We start from the raw sequence: 26344 nt of genomic DNA, 5'->3' as shown, positions 1-26344 counted from the left end.
CAAACACTCCCCTGGAAGGCCTTAAGTACCCCTAGAGCAAGCTGAACCAAGTGGAAGCTCAATGGGACTAATGCATACCTCAATGTATGGCTGCCATGAAAGCTTCAAGCAAGCTCTTCTTCTTGGGCTAAATGCAATGTTGAAGAAGCTCCTTGAATACCCACTCTAATACCAATTGAAAGGTGGAGCAGGAGTAGAAGCATGAGTGGAAGTAAGAGCTATAGAGATTCAAGTAAGAGAGAGCAAGATGGTGTGTGAAAACTCTAACAGTCGCAATGTGTGACCTATCTTTTCTTATTCTATTTTGTCATGTAAAGAATAAAGATAGTGATGGGCAGTCGCCACCTGCGGTGTATAGGTATGTGGGTAGTAAGTACAAGTAAATGTAGCCGGCTAGGCACATGTAGTCTTTAACCCCCAACACCCTTGGTACCTTATTCGAATACTTCAAGGTGGTCAAGTGGTTACATGATTGATTTTACAATGATTGATTGTCCGCCTCTCACTAGATGCATTCTATGGCTACTAATAGTAGGTGCTCAGTGTGACATACTAACTACTTATTGTGGAAGGTAACACTCGGTAGTCATCCAGGGTCTATTCTAGCTACCACCGCACTCCACAAGAATAATCAAACATTGGTTTGATTGTAGTGAAGCGCTTGATCTTGATCCACGAGGATCGACTTGAGGGTTCCTAAGACCCAACAGTGTCTAACAGCATTCTAGTGCTTAATCACAGGATGATCACTTTGTAATCTATCGAGATTGAGAGAGGGTCAATCACCACACTTGGTTCATTGTGAGTGAGAGACAAGGGGGAATTGAACTCAACCCCTCTGCCCATAAGGCCAAATCTCATCTTTGTTTTCTTAAAACAGTATGTGACCAAGTTCTAAGATCGAACTCTAGGAAAAGTCAATAACTAGCTCTGATCCTAAATTTTTCCATATTAGGAAACCTGACTCAATAGGTCCACCCATCCATTGATTGTTTTTCATCAAGAAAAGACAATCGTTTGCTTCCCATTTGAAACCTGGTTTGCTTTCGTTTTTTTAAACATGACATACTAGCACATTGTTTGACATTCAAAAGTAGATTCTTTACTTATCCTTATCATTGGGTTCATTTCACATCTTCTTAATCATAACAAGAAATTAGCAAAGGTAGCCCTTTCAAAACAGTTACATTAATATTTACAATTTCTACATCGGTTTTCTGCTCATAGAGCCAAGTACAAAAGTCCGCTTTCTTCTTTAGAAGAGTAATATCTAGCCCATATTTTTGGGTTCCTAACGCTTGTTGCATGATACATGTACGGATTTCTTCTCCATCCTAAGACCAACTACGCAATTACTCTTTTTGACCAGAGCTCCCTGGTTTTGTGTTACCATAGAAGGGAATCTTTTGTATGGGACCTTCTTGCCTACAGACACTCTTAGGTAGTGAAACAAAATCAACTCAGATTGAGCTTCAACAATTGCCCTTGGGGGAGCACAAATAATTCATATCTGCTTGTCACTTGGACATGAGTAAAAGTTTTTATCAATTTTGAGACATAAACCGCAATTAAGTTTTAATCGAAGACAGTAATCAATTAAGTCCTCAAATGATATTGTATTTATTTGTAATATATCTAATGATAAAATGATATTTATACATTTTTCGAGACTTCGATTTTCTAATTTAGCGATGGTAGCAAGCTAAGCAAAAATTTCACTACTCAATGCTTTTATAAAATCATTATGTCCCATTGGCTAAAATTATGTGCTTTTACTATTATTCGCATCATGTTGTGTGCAAAAATTTTCAACTTTTATTGTCAACTATCTTGGTCTCATTTTGTATGACTAACAGATGGATGAAGCCGTATACCATTTTTGTCTAGCATGATTCTAGTTGAGATTTTAGGTAGACTTCTATCTATACTCGATGGTTCCATTTAAAAGGGTCATTACAAGTGTAATATGGATTTATAGCTTCCTTAAGGCTTCAATTTATAGAAAAAAAAGAGAGTTATGAGGTTGAGTAATGTCATAAATTAATGTTATAGTTAGGTGTACATATGAGTCTTAAAATAAGAGTACAATCAAGGCTACATATGATAGCTATTCGATTTATGAAAGAATTTTAGTAATGTTATCCATATGGGTTTCCTTTACGACTTTTGTCACTACAAGGATACAAAGGCATAGTGACGGCACTTTCCGAAGCAAATTAGCGGCGTCGCTATTTGCGACGCAAATAGCGATGGTACTCAGACGAAAAAACGCGGGCCGAAACCCGAGCACGTTATTTTGCGCAAACGAACGAAAGAGATAGCGAAAGGGAGAGCGAACTCCATCTTGCATTTGAGAGGGAGGGGGAGAGAGAGAGAAAGAGAGAAAGAGGGAGAAGAAAAGCTTCTCACCGTTGCCGCCGCCGTTTGCGAAGAAGAGAAGGAAGTGTACGAAGGGCGAAGAGGAGCCGCCGTCACGAAGAGGAGCCGCCGAATCCATCCTCGGGCCTTTGCGGTGAGTGCATTGTTCCCTCTTGCTTTGTTTTTATTTTTTCTCCTTTTCTTTTACTTTTTTTTGTTAAAAATCATGTGTATTGAGAGAGAAAGAGAGTAAATGAGAGAGGGAGAAGAAATGAGAGAGGGAGAGGAAGAGAGAAAAGGAAAGAAGGAACGAGAGAGAGAGTAAGAAAATATTAAACATAATAGGGAAAGAGAGAAAGAGAGAGAGAGAGAGGGAGGAAACGAGGGAGAGAGAGAGGGAGGGAGAGGTGGTTGTTATTGTTGTTTTATTTCTTTTTTTCTTGTTTGTTGTTGTTGTGGTAGTTGTAGTAGTAGTAGTAGTGGTAGTGGTAGTGGTAGTGGTAGTGATAGCGGTAGTGGTAGTTGTTATTTAATTTCTTATTTTCTTGTTTATTGTTGTTGTGGTAGTCGTAGTAGTAGTAGTGATAGTGGTAGTGATGGTAGTAGTTGTCGTTGTTTAATTTCTTTTTTTCTTGTTTGTTGTTGTAGTAGTAGTAGTAGTTTTTTTTCTTTTCTTGTTTATTGTTGTTTAGTTTTCTTGTTTATTGTTGTAGTAGTAGTAGTAGTAGTTGTTGTTGTTGTTGTTGTTGTTATTGTTGTTTTTTCTTCTTTTTTTGTTTATTGTAATGGTAGTGGTAGTGGTTTGTCGTAGTCGTAGTCGTCGTAGTAGCAGTAGTATTCTTATTTGTAGTAGTAGTAGTAGTAGTAGTAGTAGTAGTAGTAGTAGTAGTAGTAGTAGTAGTAGTTTTTTCTTCTTTTCTTGTTTGTTGTTGTTGTTGTTTTTTCTTCTTTTCTTGTTTATTGTAGTGGTAGTGGTAGTGGTAGTAGTAGAGAGAGAGAGATGTTTTGTTAAAGGAAATGAGAGGGAGAGGAAGAGAAAAAAAAAAGAAGGAACGAGAGAGAGGGAATAAACATACAACATAATAAAGAAAGAGAAAAAGAGAGAGAGATGGAAGGAGAGAAGAGAATGAATCATATAAAAAACAAAGAGAGAGTGGTGGCAAGGTAATACCACGAGACGGGAAACACCCCGACATACGTTAATTTGTGGGTGGATGGAGACTTTACAGACGCTAATTTTGTTGAGTTACAAGAGAAGAAATCCCTTCTCAAACAATTTAAGAAAGAAAAAAAGAATGATAACAAAAACAAATTGTTTATCGTAACGTAGACCAAATGGAAAACGATGAAGGTCGTGATGTTCAAGATCACGAGGCGTATCTTAATCAGCTTGTCCCATGTTCTTGCTCTTAATTTAAGTTGGCAATTAGACGAAAACGTCAATTGTCTATAGAACACGTACAATGCTTCGGCAAGTTTCAATTTGAGATCATTGATCAGGCGATCTCAGATTTTGAGCAAACGGTAAGAAAAGTGTATATCAGTCATGCATTGTATTCGCAAGCTAATTGAATACCATATACAAAAACATTGGGTGTGGTTGGCAAATTTTTTATCCAGGGAGGTGACCTCTTGTTCCAAGGAGGAGTGCACCCTTTGCGGCCAATTAGAAGAGTTCGTGGGCGTGCGATGGATAGAGTGCCTAAGCCAATCCACCACTTGGAAGGTATTACCCAATTTATACCATCAATACCAGTGGAGACAGGTAGCCTTCCAGACTTACCTACAATCTTGGAGCCTGAGATGGAGGCAATGATAGATGCATTGATACCCACGGATGTCGAGACTTCTAATCCGCTTAGAGAGGAAGCATCCATACCATTATATGATGGGTGCCGAGTATCTTGCCTAAAGACACTGCTTGCACTCCTAAGTGTGCAAGCAAAATACGGGTGGAGCGATGCGAGTGTGAATAAGTTGTTCACGTACCTTGTACGTACACTTCATTGATTTCTTTTCGACACTATCATAAAAAATATTTGTACTTTTTTCAAGGTGTTTTATGATTTTTTTTCAGGTTATTGAAGTATCATATATTACCACTTGCAAATTACTACGCTTGAGTCTCGTGATGATGCGAGACATGTTTTACGAAAGCTTGGCATGCACTACAATAGCATTTATGCATGTATCAACGATTGCATACTATTTCGAGGAGAATACAAGACTATGGAGACATGTCCAAAGTGTGGTGCTCACAGGTATTGACAGGACTTGCAAGGACAAACCATCCCTCAAAAAGTTCTTAGACACTTTCCGCTTATCCCCCGCATAAACCACATGTTTCATACATCCGGCATGGCGAGCTTGATAACGTGGCATGCACAGAATAGATCCACAGATGGAGTTCAACGAATATAAGCGGATTCAGGCGCATGGAGCCACATTGACTCTACCTCCCCAGGCTTTGCCCGAGGGCCAAGGAATCTTCGGCTCGGTCTTGCTATGGATGACGTAAACCCATTCGGACTGCGCTCAACTTCTTATAGTGTGTGGCCTATAGTCCTTGTCAACTACAATATCCCTCCATGGCTTTCTACAAAGAAAGGACATCTCATCCTTAGCTTGCTCGTTCTCGGCCGCTACAAAGTCAAAAATATGGACGTGTATCTTCGTCCAATAGTCGAGCTTAAGATATTGTGGGAGGAGGGGGTCACTGTGCAAGATATGAGCAAGCACAATGGTCGACGGTCCGCCAATATTCAAGCCATTCTCATCTGGACCATACATGACTTTCCGGGATTCGAAGAGTGTTCAGGTAAGTAGACTTCCGTTCTCGTTGGTAATATCTATCATAGCTCGTTCAAGTTTGTATTCACTGGATAGAGGTGTTGGGACAGGTCTGGTTATCTCATGTTATCATGCATGTCCATTGTGTAGGCCACAGTTAGAATCCCAAAGGTCACGAACTATGAAGAAGATGGTATATCAAGGACACGCCGCTTTCTTGCCAGAGGGTCATGAACTCAGGAAAGGTTTTCTTGGACAACCTCCAACACGTATGAATGCCCAAAGCTGGTACGAGCTGAAAATGGTCCACATAGAGTCACATCCAAACAGAATGCGATGGTTCTCGATTTTCTACGAGTTGCCATATTGGACCCACTTACAGATCAACCACTTGTTAAATCCCATGCATATTTTCAAGAACGTGGGCAGCTTGCTATGAGACCACATCACAGAAAAGAGAGATACTATAGGGGCATGAATGGATTTGAAGGAGGTAGGCAGGATGGAGGCGCTTTGGTCGCAATCGAGTGATGATGGTCACTTGCAGCTACCTCACTCTCCTTGGGTTTTTTCCACTAAAGAAGAGCGCATTGTGAAGCAAATAGTCAAGTCTATCCGCACTCCAACGGGTATGATGCGTTCTCTCAGGTCTACGTTTTCTAAAGACGATCAATTATCAAGGCTAAAATCCCATGATTGGCATAAGATATGTCAGATTTGTACTACGAATGGATTGTAAGTGGCCTGTGTATTTTGCTATTTGGAGTGTAGTCGTTGTTCATAATGCTTCCTCGTTTGTGGCAGTTTGTACTACCGATCGCGATCGCAATATGCCTTACTCTAGAAATATGCGGGGCAATTTACAAGTTGTCGACTTTAGTGCAATGAATCTCACAGAAGGAGATTAAGACATCCTCTATTGAATCCGCAAGGCGAGGAGCAGTGGAGACGGTCTGTTTATTTGAGAAATACCTGCCTACCAGCATGCTTACGATACAAATCCACCTTCTTGTGCATCTTGTAGATGAAGTGGAGATTGCTGGACCTATCCATACACGATGGATGCTCTTCTTGGAGCGCTTCATGAAAACTCTAAAAGGCTTTGTGTGACAATGAGCTGGGCCAAAAGGTAGCATGGCTGAAGGTTGGTTGGTGTCTGAGGCATTAGTGTATATTTCACAATGGCTACCAACAGTGGATTTAAACAACATTATGCTATGGTCGCTAAAGGACGATGATAGACTGATCAGAGATGTGGTGGTTGGAAATAGGGTGGAAAAAAGAATGGATGTTGCAATGGAGGAGAAAGTAAATCGCTTTTATATGTTGCACCATGCCTCTCTATGGAGATGTGGCTCGCTAGGTACCAGTAAGCTAGGAAAGACCGAGAGGAAGCGCGATCTAAATTTCGACATAGTACGCGCCATCGACCGATTCGATATTCTGAGGGAATGGAGGAGATGCCACGGTTTATATCAACATGATGGTTGCATGGAGCTTTGACCGCAGTGTCTCACGAAGGAATGGAGGTCTCAACCGAGGAGTGGGAATTCTCGAGCGGATGTAGTCCAAAGGTGATGACGTGTTTAGGGTTTGTTATATCTATATTTTATATGCGACAACTTATTAAGTGTTTCAATGTACAGTACAAAATATATAGTGCAGCGTGGTCACACGGACGGCATTTCCGCATGGAGCATATTAACAAAATGCACTCCACCCATAACAGATTGTGGTATCATGGCAAGGTTCGAGCAAGAGAGCTGACGACGAGCAACAGATCCAAACACGGTTATAGATGAGATGGAGTATTTTGGAAACTTGCAAAGTATTGTCACGGTGGATTACCGTAGCTTCTCCATAATCCTATTCGATGTGCAGTGGTTCAAAATGGTACTTGAAGGAGCTGGAGTAACAGTTCGACGAGGTCCATCTGGATTTCTCGAAATAGATTTCGAAAAAAAATGGACAGATTTGTGTGACGCGTTTGTGTTGCTCGCCCATTGTGAACAGGTGCATGAACTCATGTGTTTTTTAATTGTATTACGACATGGTCCATGTCACAATAGTTAAATCTCTATTGTACGTGATTGTGAACATGTAATTTTCTATCCAAATCCCAACAACCTCGATGGTGGTACGTTATATCTTCAGCTCCCCGAAGTGCGAGAGTATATGATCAAAGCGATGTTCCGAGCATAGATGAGGACAGTATGCAAATAGAGGGGTTAATATTGCAAGGAGTGGAGGCCACCGAAAGCTTGGAGCATGTAGAGGAGCCAACATCGAGTAACAATGATGGAAATACAGGAGTCCAAGAATTCTTTGAGAACAAGGTGGACTCATCCTTTTGTGGTGATATGTCTATCGACCTTCCAGTGTATACGGAGTTGTGTCAGGAGATTGACATGGGACCATAGGGTACTTCATACTTGGAGCATCCACCTACTCAATTCGTTGACGAATCGCTTATAAGAGTACATAAGATATGCATTTTAAGTAAGATCATTTTTTAAAGATTTATATTACTGTGCTTTGTATGATTTATATTGATTATGCTAACATCAATTTTTGTCTGTGCAAGTGATCTTTGTGGATATTTAGATCATCACGATGAGTCGAGGGATGAGCGACGAGGAGCTACAGAAAATCTTCACGCATATGTCTCTAGATCAGATGGTGAGATTCAGAGATTTAGCGGACCAGAAACTGTCTCGGACACCATCAGGCCGTTCTATTAGATCTACTTCGACGCGCTCTAATGCTTCAGTTTCCAGCAAACAAGATCGACACTCCAGACTTGGGCCAGACAGAGGGAGTGATTCAGGGGGATGCTGTGGAGATCTGGATACAGTGAGCCCGTGGTCGGCTCGAGATACAGGTGCTACTCCTCGCTCTCGTGGCGGTTCGAGAGAGCGTGGCTCAGGTGGTTGCTGTGGATGTACTGATGCAGTGTCTCCATCTCGTCATTCTACTAGAGTTATGTATTCCAGTCACTCCAGCTTTTGCTCAACCATCCACCGCAGGTGGCACCCCTATGGGTGCTATTCGAGTGATACTACCCCCGTAGGTACACTAGATGTACAGGGGTCTCCTGGATATGCCTAGGAGCGTGGTCACAGGTGGGAGATAACCCATCTTAGACATACCCCAGAGGGGTATGCCTACCTTATAAATGATAGGACAGGAGCCATCATCATGAATGATGAGAGGAGGAGGATGTGGCTTGTATAAGAGAGTTGTGCCAACAAGTTTTTCGGCACAACGTCTTGGATCATTGGAAGAACATACCGGAGGGGAGCAAGGACTACATAGTAGCATCCTTGCATGAGAAGTTTTCGGTATCAACTGCAATAGATAGGTTTTCCATAGGCTGGATGATGGAGTGCATGCATGCATACATGTCACACAGACGATCGGATGCACGCGAGGCACTCAAGAGTGGGACTTCAAAGCCCGAGTGGCTAGACACGGACGACTGCCGCCGACTCAGGGAGGAGGCTATTGATTCTCCATGACGTTGGAGACAACAGCACGAGGCGTCGAGGACACAACTAGAGGCTGGAGTGGTCCATTATCTTGGGAGTGGCGGCCACCATAGGACATATCTGAAGGACTTTGTAAGTTTTTCTTTTATTCTGCTTGCTTATTTTTTTGCAATATCCTTTGTACTGACAATCGTGTTTCTAACAGTGGTATTTTGTTTTCTTTTGCAGCACTCCATTACAAATTGCGATCCCACCGGCCTTGAGACTTGATATGCAGAGAGACGCGGTCTTACTGCATTGATCGACCGATTGTATGGGCGCGGTGGCCCTATAAGTCACTCATCTTTTTTGTCTGTAGTTACTAAGTTTAATTAAAATGCATTATTGTATGGTAGACTGATGTGTAGTTGTTTCTTTTTTTGCAGAGTCCATTCGATGCTCCTTTGCGGGGGCAGGACGAGGTTTCGGATGGCAAGGATCTATAGCTCGCCCTTGGATTCCTGGAGCTCACATACTCTTCTTTTTTGGTCACGTGATCTGTGTAGAAATTTTCTATGTAGTAGTAGTATCTTGCCATGATTGTATCAGTTGCTTTCATTACGCAATCATACATTTATTTCATGTATTAGTGTTATAATTTAAGTACACTTTGCCTTTATTTACACAAGTATTGTACACATTACTGAAACTATTTTGTATGGCCCAAATAAAGCACATAGTGCTATATGTGGCAGGACAGCTTGATGCCCTGTCACAAATTTTTTTTCCCTGTTACCGTCGCTATTAGCATCGCAAATTTATTGCACGTGTCGCTATTAGCATCGCAAATAGCGACACTGATACTAAATGCAATGCTGATACCAACGCAAATAGCGACGCTGATACCGCCGCTAATACCGACTGTTCTATGGCGTCACCAATAACTACGTTTTTTGCGATGACGAGGGCAAATTTCTTTATGAGCATTTTCGTCGCTTTTAACGTTGGTATAAGGCCTATATCTTGTAGTATGTCTAACTAATAGTTACTAATTTTTTAAAAATATATTTATAAAGAAAAAAATTTGAAAAGATAATCTAGAATTTATTATTAACAATGCAGCTATTCTTTTTGTGCTTTATTTTAAAGAACTCTAGTATATCTTCTTGTTTTCTTAGTTGAGATTGTGTCGAGTATATAATAGTCATGGCCGTGCTTGTTCTTGCATTAAGAGTTATTGAAAATGGGCATATGACATGGAAAGGCCTTGCTTTATTAGATGGACTAGGTGCATTTGAGGGTCCTACTTCATTAGATGGTCGTGCCATGTGGAGCTTCTTTTGTGGGGGTATCATGGATAGAGAGAAGAAAAAAATTACTAGATAAGAGGAAAAGAATGGGTTTAGAAGGGGATTGTGGCCTTTACCTTGGGGATATGCTAAGTTGAGAGAGTCTTCGTATTCACCCTCTTCACACTTTCACTCTTGCACACTCTTTTATTTTTTAATTTGTTCCTCTGTATCTAGCATAATTCATCTATCACTTGCCTCTCCTAATCCACTCTTCACAATTGGTCCTTAATTTATAGTTGAGGAGGGAGCGAGGGATCTCCTACTTGTGACATGGAATTTTAAGGTGTCATGTGTTGACAAGGGAAAAAATAGATTTTTCCGTGGGGGACTTATGTGCCATCTAGTGAAAGTTACATAGAAAATTTCAAGTGTTAACAATATCTTGGATATTTTTAGGGGATGGAAGTGTTGGCATAAGGGGAGATTATGTGTTTTTAAATCAATGGGGAGAGAGGAAGAGTCATTTGAATTTTTAAATTTTTAATTGATAAAAATAAAAAAAGTAATAGACATATTAATAATTATTATTTTTTAAAAAAAATAGGGGGAGAGAACGTTGTTGATGGTGGCCTGATAGGCTGTCCCCTTCTTTCCTTCTCTTCTATTCTTCCTTTTTGTTTTTCTTACAAGGTTTTAAACTTGATGTAAATGTTTTCTTCATCTCCCTCATTCCTGTGCAATGAATAAAAATTATGTATAGAGTTTTGACGAATTATGAGAATTGTACATATTTCAGGGGAGGCGCTTCAATGAGTCGCAATGAAATTTTTTGTGATCGAGGAGGCAATTCAAGAAGTCCAAGAGAGAAGAATTTACATATGGTACGTGGAAACAAAAATAAATAAATATTTTTAAAATAATAGATTTGTAACATCCTCTTCCCCTTAGAAAAATTGAGATGTCCTCATCTTGAGAGAAACTCCGAGTGGTCTCTCTTGTGTGGATGGACTCCTTGATCTATGTGGCATCCTCTTTAGGGAAGTCTTTCCACTGGATAAGGTACTCGTGGTGAGTACAATTTCTAAGAGGTTTTTCTCTTGATGATAGGGAATGGAGAAAAAGTGGTATATGAAGTCGGGTTTGCTTTAGAGTAGGTGGATAGGGTGAAGAGAGTGGCAAGGTAATCTGCACGGGAAGTGGTTAATGTCGATTCTTGAACCAAGATCCCCTTCCTCGTCAATTTCTCACTCCCCCTCTCTAATTCCCTCTTCTCTCTCTCTCTCTCTCTCTCTTCCTATTTCTTCATTTTGATATGTGTATATAAATGTAATTAAAACTCTCTCTTCCTCTCTATCTTCTCACCCATTTCTTCAATACATATATATCACTCTCTCTTATTCTTACTCTCTCCCTTTATCCCTTACTCTCTCCTTGTCTATCTCTCTCTTCTCTTTATCCCCCCCTCTTCACAGACTCTCTCTCTCTCTCTCTCTCATATAAATTTCTGAACCAGCGCTCCTCATAATAACGACAAGTATTTAATAGCCTAAGCCTTAGAGCTTGAGGCTTTATATAGCCTTACGCTTACTCCACTACTCAGCATGCTTTGGTGAACGAGGTCACAAGCTTTTCGTGGAGTGGGAGGTTTGCTGAGCAATTGCAATTTGCAATGGCTGTGAACTTTGAAGGGTGGGTTGGGCCCGCCTTTGCACTTGTTGAATCCCATATTGAGGATAGTCATGCCCTCTCTTCCCCATGAACCAACTAACTACCTCTGCGTGATGACGATGTGCTTGCTTGCTTTCACAAAGTGACATTGCCTTACGAACCCGCGACGATGTTGCCAGCGACCAAGCTTCTAGAGCTTTCTATTTTAGCTTTAGATTTATTTGAGATTAAGGGCATCACACACGCCTGCTTCCTTTATGCATCCAACTACAATGTCACATCCTATTTTTGAAGGTCTTCCAAAGTTTGAATTAGAGCCTACTAAGAAAGACCCATCCCACATAATACACATGCCAAGAATTTGAGCAACATTTCCCAAGTCCTTTGCATCAAAGATTTCATGAAACCTTTTACTTAGTGTATCCAAATGCATGATTGACTTCCAACAATTAGCATTTCATCTAGATAGAGAATTAAAATCATACAGTTGCCTTCTATAGCTTTGTTAGTGTATAGGTAATAATCAAACTCGCTTCTAGAACTTATAATACCATTCCCTAGGAGCCTATTTCGAACCATATAAGCTCTTATGTTGCTTATAAACTAATGGTTTCTTCCCTTCCACAACAAACCTTTCAGGCTATTGCACATAAATATCCTCATGCACATCTCCATTCAAGAAAGTTGTCTTTACATCCATTTAAAAAAGCTCCATGTCTTCCTTGTCAACCAATGCAAGTACCATATGAAGGGTGGTCATCTTGACAAGTACTACTAAGAATATCTCATGAAAGAAATCTATTCTTACATCCATATGAAAAAGCTCCATGTCTTCCTTACAATCAACGCATATACCATTTGAAGGGTGGTCATATTGACTATACTAGTAAGAATACCTTATCAAAGTCATTTTCCCTCTCATGCTTGAATCCCTTTGGCCACTCACAACCAAAAACACGCAAGTGAGCCACATATGACTTTTTGCCATGCCAAGCCTCATACGGAGTGATAGAGTGCAAAACCTTAGTGGGACATGTGTAAAGTACATAGGCTACACAAAATAGCTTCAAGCCAAAAACTATGTGGCAAAGCTTTACTCTTAATCATATATCATGCCATGCCCATGAGTGATCTATCTTTCCTCTCAACTATACCATTTTTCTATGATATATACATCATTGTATATATTGGTGTTGTATCCCACATTCAAATAGGTATGCATTAAAATCCTTAGATATTACTCCCCCTCTCAAATCTGAATGGAGAGTGTCCACTTTATATTTTGATGCTAACAAATTGTTTGAAGCATAAAAAATCTTCAGACTTAGCTTTTAAACCATACATCCCTAGAATATTCATCAATGAAAGTCATAAAGTCCAAGTAGTTGTGCCAAAAGATGTTTGCATTAGACCCCAAACATCGCTATGTACAAGCTATAGTTTGTGAACAAATCTCATTGAATCATCTTTTGGAAATGAAGAATGTAGCATTTTGCCTACTATACATCCTTTCCAAATGTGTTTTCTAGGTGTCTCAAGAGCAATCAAGACACCATATCAGATTTCTATGTGTGCAACCAATTCGCAAAATTCAGATGTCCAAAACATGCATACCAAAATTTTACCTCTAGAGACAACATATCAAATTTCTGTAGGTACAACAAACTAGAAAAATTCAGATGACCAAAACATGCATGCTAAAGTTTTACATCTAAAATAGCATGCGAATCTACCAACACAAGGCGCGCGCGCGCACACACACACACACACGCATAGGCCTTGGGAAAAGAGTCAACTTGGATATTGAATTTTAAATATATGACTACATATACGTTTCTCTTCTTTTTTGTCCCAAAACATTTAGATTATCAAATTTCTCTCTTCTTTTGTTATTGAATATATCAAATGATTTTTTAAATGACTAAACATGTGCATGTGGTGTGAGTGCCTAGCACAAAATTACACTTATTCCAAAACACAATACACACGTGTACACATACACCCCACACACATGCATGCATGACCATATACGCACACATGAATACGCACATGCATGCCTATTTATACACACATGTGAAAACTACATAATTGCACACACACGTATGCATTTTCATAGATAAGAACAGCTATGCACACACATTGCATGCCTATTTATACACACAAGCGTGAAAACTACATAAATATGTAGACACTTATAAGACACACATGTATGCCTATTTATACACACAAGCATGAAAACTACATAAAGACACGCACACTTATAAAACACACATGTATGCAATTTCATAGACAAGAACAACTATACACACACATGCATGCCTATTTATACACAACCATGAAAACTGCATAAATACATGTATGCATTTTCATAAACAAGAATAGCTACACACACACACAGAGAATATATTAGAGAAAAAGAAAGGATAGAAAATAGATGAAAGAGAAAAAGAAATGCTAAGAAAGAAAAAATATGAGATAAAAAAGAAGAAGGAGAGAGAGAGAGAGAGAGTTGGGGGAAGGAAAAAGGAAGAAGAGAGAATTCTAATGTCCCCCAAGTCCAATGTGTGGGGAAAGAAGTGAGTGAAGCCAATACTGCACAACTTCACTTCCTAACTTTGCATTCCTTATTTGGGAAGAGAGCAAAGGATGCTAGTTTATGCTAAACCGAGTTCACTCTCATAGCATAGATATATCATAAGTAGAGGATTTGTAGTAGGCCACGATCTCTCTCCAACTCCCACAAGGACTTTATTCTTGGGTATAACATAATTAGTTTCAAAGTGCACCTTAAAAGCTTGGGGCAACATAGTAAATTTGTATATAAGATATCACTTGCTTGCTATAAAACCAAAATCAAATACTACACAATCAAGTAAATAGGCCAAGTCTTATGGCATTCTACTTTTTTCTTGTATGGATTCATTGGAAATGTTTCCAAGGAAAGTCTAATATTTTTATCTCATTGCTCTCATCTTGAGAGGAGTAATTTTTTTAATCTAAAAGTTTTCTTAAGAAAAATTTAGGATTTAATAAATTAGCAAAGGGCAATATTGAAGTCAAACCAACATAGGGGCAACTTCATTCCAAGTCCAAGAGCCATGATAACTTGATACATCAACACATTAGCTAACAAAACTATACACGACACTAGAGAGATCCTACTTTCCTTCTTTATGGTGACTATTTCTCTAATTACGTTCATAATCCATAGTCCTTACATGAGGTGTATTCTCTTTTTTGGAGGCCCAACCATTACAACACAAGCTTAGAATGCCCAAGGGAGGAAAAAGGAACTGATGAGACAACAAATGAGCTAATGGTGGGCTTTGTCCATTTACACTAAGTGTGGACATGACCAATTGCCTTTTGACCTGCTACAACTTATGATGGACTATTTAGGAAGGGGAATTCTTTCCACCCAAGTCCCTGTCCACAAATAGATATCAAGTTGCATACAAGACCGATCTAATCACAATACTTAACATTTTTCTTTTTTAAAGGACTTTTCATATCATATCATCCTTCAGCCTTTTTGGTGTATAATGGGGGAGATCTATTTATGATGTGACAAGTAATTTCCCTCACCCAATGTATGGATAGGGGTCAAGCACAAACCTAGCAATGTGTACCTACCCCAAGTCCTAAGTCTCAATCTACAAATAGATATCAAGTTGCATATAAGACTAAACCAATCACAATGCTCAAGTAGAACTTTTCTTATCCTATCACTCTTCCACCTTTTTGGTGTGTATTGGGGAGCAAATTTGTTCATGATGTGGCAAATAATTTTCCTCACCCAATGTATGGACAAGGGTTACAAACTTGAGCAATGCATAACTAGCCTAGGACACATCAAGCACCATGGTGAGACCTTGCATAAGATTTTTATTTTCTTTTCTTTTTTTGGGGTGGGGTACAATTGGCACCAATTGTCTTTAAAAAGAGTGATGGTTTCAAAGCTAGATTTAGGCTATTTAGGAAAGCATATAACTAACTATTTGACATCATCGACCCATGACATATTTTGATGCTAATGTGTATTGCTAATAATATCAATTTATTTGCAATAGAAAAATCAATAGATCAATTGATTCGTGTTTTTAAAAAAACATTGCAACACTTTTTCTTTTTCTTTTTTTTTGTTTTTTTTTGTGGGGGGGGGGGGGGGGCGACACATCGAGAGTATCTACCATCAGGTCTCTTAAGACCCTCCGAGAGTTGGGAAGGATCAATGGGGCCATTGATCCCAACTCTCGAACGGTCTTAGAAAACCGGGCTTTCTTCTAGGATACACTAAGAAAACCACCTCGCAAATTATGAAAGAATATGCACTCTCAACGGTCTGATAAAGCTATGAGTGTGCAAATCAGAGCAATTTCTGGGCAGAGAACTTGCTGATATTGCCAGGAAGAAGTGTTCCAGCAGTAGGATGAACCATCGGAGGCGGAGTTAGATTTCGTTAAGACTGGCATTGAGAATGGGCATTGGGTTTGGTAAGTATCTTGAAGGAGGTTAAAGGGGTATTTGATGTACTGAAGCACCAAAAAGCAGCAATATAGGATAGCCACCAGAATGTTTAGCAAGCTTTGATGAAACCCAAGCGACATTCTGATGAAACCCAAGCATCCGCTGTAACGCTATCCATATTTTTATGCCGTATCAATCCATTGGTTGCATTACAAAACAAAACAAGCAGAATGGCATACAAGCATTATAGTGAATCGGAATAGCAACCAGCAGAGCTTTTCTGCTCCCAAAATTGTCTGCTTGTTTCTCATCCATAGCTTGCAGTAACGTAAACTAAAGAGTAATGGCAAAACCGAAGGATGCAAATACCTGTCACATTTTGCATCACTAGGTGGGGTGTGTGTGTGTGCGCATGTGCGTGCACATGAGAGAGAGTGAGAGATGGGGGGGGGGGGGGGGGGGGGGGGGGGGAATCCTAGCACACCATTTGCAAGCTAGGGCTACAGGCCTGTCTCACCTTGAAAGCCCCAAGTTCCAATCAAAGTGGGCTAAGCTGGTCTTTACCAACGGTGCTGAGCCGCAGCTGCTTGTAAATACATCCTAATAAGAATGGGACTGCAGAGGCTCTCCAACTCCTTTCTCTTCTCCTCAAACTCGTTTGCTTCTGCAGTTGCCTCATTATCCTCTAGCCACTGCTCAGTTACCTCCTCTACTGCGTCCTCCATCTTCTTTTTCTCATACTTATCCAAGTACATCCTTGCCATCTTCTCATGTCTGATAACATTTCTCATACTATAAGCAAATTTCTCTAAATTATTTCTAGACACAACTTTTTTATTGTACTCACTGTCCTCATGCTTATATCTTTTAGCTTCTTGCACCATCCTCTGAATCTCCTCTTCGCTCAAGTTTCTGTTATACTTGGTCATTGACAATTTCCTTTTCTGAGAATTGGTGGCGTCCTGCACCCAGATTTTAAGAATGCCATTGACATTAATCTCAAAACAGATTAGTATTTTCGGAACACCCCGTGGAGCAGGAGAAATTCCAGAGTACTCAAACTTGCCAAGCAAATAGTTGTCTCTGCTCCTGTGTCTCTCGCCCTCATAAACCTGGATAACCATTTTCAGCTGATTGTCGGAAAATGTAGAAAAGACTTGGGTCTTCCTAGTGGGGATGGTAGTGTTGCGAGGAATCATGACTCTGAACTTTGAACCTTCTCCCATACTTTCTAGAGCGAAAGAAAGCTTGCCAGTTTCCAAAATATGGCCCTGAGATGTTGCTTCCAATCCAAGTGAGAGGGAAGTAACGTCAATAAGCAAGACTTCTCTCAGTTTCTCATCTTTCACACCACTCAAAATTGCAGCTTGCAAAGCTACACCATGGGCAGCTGCCTCATCGCAGTCAATGCTCTTGTTAAGCTCCTTCCCATTGAAGAAATCTTGCAGGAGCTGCTGCACTTTGGGGATCCTTGTGGATCCACCAACCAAAACCACCTCTTCGATATCGTTTTTATCGATGTTTGCATCCTTCAAGCAGTTCTGTACAGGCTTGATACATTTCCTGAACAGATCTACATTCAACTCCTCAAACTTGGCACGTGAAATGGAAGAATGAAAGTCTATATCTTCATATAACCTGTCAATCTCAATCGCTGTCTGCAGAGCAAAAGATAATCTCCTCTTGGCTCGCTCACAACAATCACGTAATCTTCGGATAGCTTTTGAATTGCCAGAGATGTCTTTTTGAAATTTCCCCTTGAATTTATCCACAAAATAATCTACCATGCGATGGTTGAAGTCTTCCCCTCCAAGGCGAGTGTGACCAGCAGTGGCCCTGACCTCAAGAAAGCCATTGTCCATACTGAGCAAGGAAACATCCAGGCTACCACCTCCCAAGTTGAAAATAAGCACGTTTTTCCGACCACCTGCATCTGCAGAGGTCTGCTTCTCAAGGCCATATGTGATGGCAGCAGCAGTTGCCTCATTTGTCACACGCAAAACATTTATGCCGCTAATTCTTCCAGCATCAATGGTAGCTTGTCTTTGGGTGTTGGTTGAGTATGAAGGCACAGTTACAACAGCATTTGTCACCTCTGTATGCAAATAGGCCTCTGCAATTTCCCTCATCCTTGAGAGAACCATAGACGAAATCTCCTCTGCTGTGAATCGTCTTTCCTCGCCCCTGTAATGGACACATATTAGGGGCTTATTGGTGGGGTCTACAGTGACCTTGAAGGGCCATCGCTCAATGCTAGTTTGCACAGAGGCATCCGAGAATCTGCGCCCCATGAGGCATTTGAAATCTGGACCAGTCATTTTTGACAAAGAAATTCATCAAGTGTATATGCATGGAGACACCCATGCGCACACACACACACACACGCATAAATATAATCAGAAATTCTGCTGTACCAAAAATATCATTTCACAAGAAGTTTTTGACATTTTCCCAGGTGGGAGAAGGGGCTGTTTTCCCTTGTTTAACCCTGTAGTGTTCAACATCATGAGCTTCTACATGGGAGGCACCGCATACCTTAGGTGTGGTTGGGGGCAGAGGGCTGGTGGCCTGCACCCTGCTGCCCACCAGGCTTACCCCAAGTGTGATGCCTCTTGAGTAACCTCCTGGCCCCAACGTGCGGCCTGGCAACCCCTTGCCCCTGGCCACACCTAGCTCAGTGTGCAATGCCTCCCAAGCAAAAGCTCATGATCTTGCCATAATTCACAATGTGGGAATTACAGTGTGAGTTTGTCTACAACTTCTTGTGTATAATATAGACACATTTGAATCAGAGCTTCTGATGCTGGAATGACTTACTTAAGATGGTATTGGAGGGATTTATGGAGCCTTGGCCTGCGGCAACATCGCCAATGAGGCGCTGTGTGTCTGTGAAGGCAACACAAGAGGGAGTCATGCGGCTGCCCTGCTCATCGGCGATTATCTCCACCCGGCCATGCTGCCATACCGCGACACGAGAATATGAGGTTCCAAGATCAATGCCAATAGCAGGCCCACCACTGAGTCTTTCTTCTGCTTGATCTGGTTCGGCCATGGGGGCTGTCAGCAAACAGGTAGACAGAGACATGAAGCTGGCGTGTCCATTGAACGATCCGAGGATGCAGAAGCTCCTAATGCTTCAAATTCATTAACCAGAGATCAATCAGTCGGTCTCTCTGAGAATTTCCTGAGAGAGAAGCCTTTTGCGATGATGCTACGTCCGAGTCATGCAAAAGTTCCTGATAAGATTTTAAATTCACTGATGAGAATGATGAATCCGCCTTGTCTGACATTCCCTGCGAGTACAACTATTAGCCAGGAGAGGAAAGTCATCAGTGAGAATGATGAATCAGCGTTGTGCGAGGCTTCCTGTCCCTGATGAGATTAGCCAGGAGAGGAAAGTTTTCAAGTCTTGTCAGGAAAGCGGGATAATTTGAAATTCATTTAAACTGTGAGAGTTAGTATTATATTGCGTATTTTTCCCCTTTTTTTTCTTTGAGAGAACGTTAAAATATGTTAAGAAATTTAGAGCGCAGAGAGGCCATGTGGAACCTTGGTCTAGGGTGAGGATAAAAACAATACTCCTCCCCGCACGGTCAAGCCTCGTCGTCCGCCCTCCCCGAATTTGATCGAGCTCCCAAATTAGATGCCCGGGTCTAGTTAGGACCTTTTTGCTTACCCCCCAGGTGAAGTTATGACCTTTCTATATAAAAGAACTGAGGGTTTATCCCTCAGCTGATGTGTACATACTACAACCTTTTTCTCTTTATTTAATACACTCGCGCTTTCTACCCCCTTTAAAAAAGACAAACAAAAGTTACAAAATTGACTTTTTATCCAGATGCCTATTTAAAATTCCTAACCTTGGAACTACTCTTTTTTTTGGCACTTTGTTTCATTTTTTGGAAAACAAGGCATCAAACATTGCCTCTCTTTGGGCCATCTATCTTCTGTCTTTCTTGTATCTGCACAATTTTTTGAAGCTTTTGGAGTCTTCTCCCTTGTTCATGTTCTTCCTCTCTTCAACCATTTCTTATGATCCACTTCGATCTTGTTTTTGACGTGTTTTACCTAGAGCAACAAGTCAATTTAAAACCATAAAAAGGATTGATCTTGTTATTTTCAACAATCACATCGTTTCTACTAAGCCATATGTTCCATAGTAGCAAACTTCTAAACCAATTCCATTTTACTGGTAGCATATCATAGATTTCTCCCAATATAATTTTTTTCCATATTATGCTTGAAGGATGATAAGGCATATTAGAGGAGTTTTGAGGTCTCGAAAATGCCTTGTAAGTGGATCTTAGAGAGAGAAAATATTTTAAGAAATAAAATTATTTTTAAAATTTTTAAAACATTTTATATTTTGATAAGTAAATATATCAAAAATTGTTAATAAGTCATTGTCGTGATATTCTCATGGTCACATCAAACCTGGAAATCTAGGCCATTATAAAGGTGACAAAGATTGTCATAATGAAGATCTTACCCATGCTCATTATAGTGAAAACTAATATTTAATTTTTTGTTCGACGTTTGATTACTTGCCTCCATTCTCACTCTCTTCTTTAATTCCCGTCCTTACTAGTTTCTTCTTTATTTTCCTTGTTGTTTCTAATTCACATAGTTTTTCAATCCAATCTTCTAATCACATCCTTAGCTATGGATCTCTATAGCTCTACTAAAAGACCTTTCTATCATCTTCATATTGAGTTGGATAGTAAGTATGAACCAATAAGGAAGAGAACAAAGCCCATTATTATTATAGAGTCTATAAAACATATAGTCTGGTTTAAAGGAAAGAAGAATCTTAATCTTTGGTTATGAAAGGGAGCGACGGATCGAAGGTTGGACTCGAGAGCTATGGTGGGAGAGCAAGAGCAAGAAAGGGAGAGACTAGAAATGGAAACTCCAACAGCCACAATGTGTGACCGGGCCTTCCTTTATTCAAACTGCCACTAAAAGAATAAAGAATAAAGTGACGGTGACGGGCGCCCACCACCTGTAGTGTAGAGTGGCGGTGACTGTCAGTGTAGTAATACACGGGCGGCTAGGCAGAGGCGCCTTTACCCCCAACAACCTCCCACTTAAAGGTGAATCTGTCCCAGTGAGGAGTGAAAAGAAAAAGAAAAAAGACAGTACAACATGTACACATGTACAACAAGATGAGGAAAGACATCATCTCATCCCACGCCCATCAACCATCTTGAGGAAGGCAAAGCGCTCTGTAGAGAGGCTTTTCGTGAGCAGATCTGCAGGATTCTAGTCAGTCGAGATCTTGACAAGATCAACAGACTTGTCCTCAACGACCCCACATATGAAGTGATACCTCACCTCAATGTGTTTTATCTTCGCATGGAAAACCAGATTCTTGGCTAACTGAATAGCACTCATAGAATCCGAATGCAGTGTAGGGATAGCATCAATACCAAGGTCAGTAACTAAATGACCCAACCAAATGGCCTCTTTGTAAGCCTCAGGGTTGCAACATACTCGACCTCTGTAGTAGAAAGGGTCGTGCATTTCTGCACCCTGGACATCCAAGAAACAATACCTCTAGCATAGGTGAATACATAGCCGGAAGTGGACTTCCTACTATCTGCATGTCCTGCATAATTAGAGTCAATGTACCCCACAACTCCTGTATCCTGGTTGCCATAGCATATGTACATATCTGCAGTACCCTTCAGGTACCTCATGATACCCTTCACGGTATCCCAATGCTTTTTGCTAGGTGTAGCCATATAGTGTGCCATAACACCAACTGCAAAGGCAATATCTGGACGAGTGGCTATCATGGCATATGTAAGACTTCCCATTGCGGATGCATAGGGAATCTTGGCCATCTCGGTCCTCTGCTCATCTGTCTATGAACAATTAGCCTGTGATACCTTCACATAAGAAGGTAATGGACAGCCAATAGGCTTTACGTCCTGCATGTGGAAGCGCTCAAGGACTTTATATGAATGTACTCCCTCTGTGACAAGTAGAGGAGTCCCTGATGCCTGTTGTGTCTAATGTGCATACCAAGTATGTGAGTGGCCTGTCCCAGATCTTTCATATCAAAGCTCTTCTTGAGCTAAGCCTTAAGAGCATCTAGCTCATCATGAGCTTTCCCTGCTATTAGTATATCATCCACATAGAGTACCAAAATCAATAAAGAACCATCACGGGCTTTCTTCGTGTAAAGACACGGATCCATAGCACTCCGGCTGTAGCCCTGTGACTGCATAAAGACATCAAACTTATGATACCACTCCCTAGGTGCCTGTTTCAAGCCATAAAGACTTTTCTTCAATTTGCACACTAGGTGCTCCCTGCCAGGTTCTACAAAGCCCTTAGGCTGCTCCATATAAATCTCATCATGTAAGTCCCCATATAAGAAAGCTGTCTTGATATCCATCTGGTATAAATCCAAGTCAAGCTGAGCAACCAAAGCCAAGAATAAGCGCAGGGTGGTCATCTTAACCACAGGAGAAAAGACCTCATCAAAGTCCACACCATGCTCCTGCTTAAAACCCTTTGCTACCAATCTAGCCTTGTATGCTGGCTTGGGGTGTCCAAGGGTACTCTTTAGCTTGTACACCCACTTGCATGGCAAAGCCTTCTTGCCCATAGGCAAGGAAACCAAATCCTAAGTGTCATTCTCATGCAGGGAGTCTATCTCAGACTGCATAGCCCTCTCCCAGGAGTGACTCTCACCCCTACGCATAGCCTCATCATAAGTGAAAGGGTCTCCTGCATCTGTAACCAAGACATAATGCATCAAGGGCTGAAATCTATCTAGTGGATGTCTGTCTCTAGTAGAACGTCTCACGGCAGGCTCTACTGCCTACCTAGCTGCCTGTCCAATGCCCTGACCATGGGCATCTACTACAACTGTAGGCTGTCCAACTGGATGTGCGGGAGCTCTCGGCTCCTCCTGAAATATGACCCTACAGATCTCAACAACTCTCTTAGGCTGCCTATTCATCTTGTCTTCATGGAAGACTACATTATGACTGCAGATGGCTTTCCACTCCTGCAAATCCCAGAGACAGTAACCCATCTCACCTGCATCCCCATAACCAAGGAAAATGCATTTGACACTCTTGGGATCCAGCTTACTTCTCTTGTCCTTGGGCACATGGCAAAATGCCTCACATCTAAAGACATGGAGATGCGCATAAGAGGGGGGTTTTCCAGTCCATACCTCCTTTGCAACCTGGAAATCCAAACTACTAGAAGGTGATTTATTTATGACATGCACAGCTGTACTAACTGCCTTAGCCCAAAAGCTCTGTGGTAGGCCTGCATGGCTAAGCATACTGCATATACGCTCCTGGATGGTTCTATTCATCCGCTCAGCCAAACCATTCTGGGGGGAGTGTAGGGGGCGGTCAACTAACGCTTAATACCCCTCTCATCACATAACTGCTCAAAAGCACGTGAGACATACTCACCCTCATTATCTGTCCTTAGGCATTTTAGACTATACCCAGTTTGGTTCTCAACTAATACAAGCCATCTCTGAAACACAGCCAAGACATCGGATTTCAACTTAATGGGATAAGCCCAAACTTTTCGTGAAAAATAATTTATGAATGTAACAAAATACTTTGCACCACCCATAGACTAACAAGGCATGGGCCCAAAGACATCCGAATGTACCAATGCCAAGGGCTCACTCATGCGGGCGTAGACCTAGTCTGCCTGCCATAAAGACAATGCTCACATGAATCAAAACATGCATAATCAAGGGGCGGTAAGTACTGCAAACCAGAAAGCATTTTTATTCCCTTCAAAGACATATGGCCCAAACGGGCATGCCAAAGAGATACATGTGGTATAGAACCCACAGAAAAAACATGATCAAGGGAAGAAGCTAATACAATCAAGGGGTAGAGACTGTCAGCCTTGGCACCTCTCGCAATCACAAGTCTGCCACGAGTGATCTTCCATGCAAAGTCTCCAAAAGATACATGATAATCTGCGTCATCAAGCTGTCCAACTGACATGAGACTGCGTGTCAAAGCAGGTACATGACAAACATCCTACATAACAAAACTACTGCCAGAAGGAAACTGCAGTCTAACATCACCAATGCCCACAATATCAAGAGAGCTATCATCACCCAAGCATACAGTACCCGAAACAGTACGGTATGAATGAAATCACTCTCGGCAAGGTGTCACATGAAAGGATGCGCTTGAGTCCAAGAGCCAACACTGTGCATACATAGAGTGTATCTCTATCATCTGCGAAGCACTAGAAGAAGCTGCAAGGATATAATCATCATCATCAACATCCTCAAGTTGCATAACATTGATCTTTTCAATTTTAACACTAGACTTTGCAGGCACTATGCTGCGATCAGAAGACTTATCCTGCACTTTGTCTTTCCCCTTATCTTTGCGCCTTTCATTGCGCAATTCATGGCATTGTGGCCTAATATGGCCCTTTTTCCCACAATGGTGACAAGTAACATTTGCATTTCTACCACGGGATTTGCTACGTGACTTCCCACGAGACTTGGACCAAGATTTTTGAGAATCCTGTCCACGGCCACTGCCACTGCCATGCTTTCCATATCCATCATTCCTGCCTCTAACTATTATAGCATGTGACACATGAGAGGCATCCAAATTCTTACGGTTAACCTCTTCTTGCAGAAGAGCACTCTCAACATCAGATAATTTCAAGGTAGCAGTAGAGGCACATAATGTAGTGCGGAATACATCCCATGACTCATTAAGAGTACCAACCAAGAAAAGCGAAGTGACATCCTCTGCAAAAGTGATGTCCTGCGAAGTCAAGTTCTTGAGTATAGCATGGAACTAGCTCAAGTGAGCAAACATAGTCACATTCTCCTTCATGCGCAGATCCATAAGCTGCTTCAGCCAATATATTTGACTCGCTGGACTTTTCTTGTCATAGAGATTCTTGATTTTATCCCACAACTACCATGCACTCTGTTCTTCCTCAAATACATTGTAGTGAACCTGTTCTATGAGAGACAATACAATGGTGGACTTGCATAACTCATCAAGCTCAAGCCATTCCTCATCTGGCATAGTTGCAAGCGGATGCCCGCTTAACCTCAAAGGTTTGATCTACGATTTCTGCACCAACACCTACCAAATCTGGCTCTTCCAATAAGAGTAATCCGTACCATCAAGCTTAGTGATGTTGAAAATAGCATGATCATCGGACAAACTCGCCATAATGCAGGCTGGAAGACTGTAGATATTTCAAAACTGCTTGTTGTTTATTGCAGAAAATGGCCAAAAAATCACCAAAATCGAGGAAAAATGGCGAGGAAAGTGGAACCAAAGCTGCTGCCCACCAAGTACTAGTGAAAGTACATCATTTCAGAGTGTTTCAGCATGAAAAATCCATGTCAGTCCATACATATATGCTTGCTGTAATAAATTTCAGATTTCAGTAAAAGAGAGCTAACAGTGCCAAAATCGGATCCCAAGGCAATTAGATATTACCAATACCAAAGTCGGCATCATGTGGGCATAGCATAAGCATATGACAGTCGATAAGCATGAATCCAACACCCAAGTATGTCATACAAACATCTGCCAGTGAGTAAGCACACCCCCCAGTCAACGGGGCAAAGTGTTCCTGTCACTACCAAAACTTGACACAAGTAGGTGTCAGTTCACAAAGATATGGATCCAAAACTGAGACTTAGCTTATAAGCATATAGTGAACCAAGACATATAATGTATCATCCCAAAAGGTAAGAAGTCTCAAAGTCTCGTGTCTGTAACTGCTCAATAGCATGTAACGGCTCAATGCATAAAAGTACCACCTACTCAATGTCTGATAAGCATTCAAGAATGCTCCCACTGGCACAAAATCCGTATGTACGAGCTCAAGAGCTCAAGCCAAGGAAGACACAGTGCCAATGACATAAGTCCAAGACAATACATCAATAGTACATCCCGAACATGTAGGCAGTAGAGCATCCGTATGTAGCATCCATAAGCATGTAAGACATCAAGTACATCCTAAGATACAAATCTGGCAAGCTAATAAATAGCTCAAGTAAGTTCCAATAATCCAAGGTCAAGCCAAGACCGAGCTCCAGTAGCAATAGGCTCCAAACAATATAACTAGCATGTAGTAATGGCATAGGCTAAGCATGTCAAGACCGGTCAGACATAAGCAATATACATGCCATAAGTACATCCAAGACGGAGCATCCAAATGCTTTGCAAAGCAAGCTCAAGCTCAACCAACGATCCCGAATCAAAACCAAGCTCTATGTCGAGCCCCAAGTGTCAATACATCACCATATATGTCCGAAAC

The 26344-nt window shown here is 41.1% G+C and overlaps 1 protein-coding gene across 1 annotated transcript; it reads right to left on the bottom strand.

The window, feature by feature from the left end:
• Positions 1 to 16507: 16507 nt before the first annotated feature.
• On the bottom strand, positions 16508 to 19460 carry LOC148038825 (heat shock cognate 70 kDa protein 2-like). The gene is made up of 2 exons (XM_087675473.1): positions 18860 to 19460; positions 16508 to 18347 (listed from the first exon to the last, which is right to left on the bottom strand). Exons 1-2 carry the CDS (start codon positions 19125 to 19127, stop codon positions 16603 to 16605), a joined length of 2013 nt encoding a protein of 670 aa, XP_087531599.1. The 5' UTR covers positions 19128 to 19460; the 3' UTR covers positions 16508 to 16602.
• Positions 19461 to 26344: the final 6884 nt, after the last annotated feature.

The sequence above is a fragment of the Lygodium microphyllum genome, chromosome 3 (assembly GCF_053477565.2).
Source record: "Lygodium microphyllum isolate KBCC chromosome 3, Lygodium_microphyllum_v1.1.10, whole genome shotgun sequence".
Taxonomy (NCBI): domain Eukaryota; kingdom Viridiplantae; phylum Streptophyta; class Polypodiopsida; order Schizaeales; family Lygodiaceae; genus Lygodium; species Lygodium microphyllum.
The sequence above is the reverse complement of the archived record's forward strand: the minus strand, read 5'-3'. Positions and strand labels throughout refer to the sequence as shown.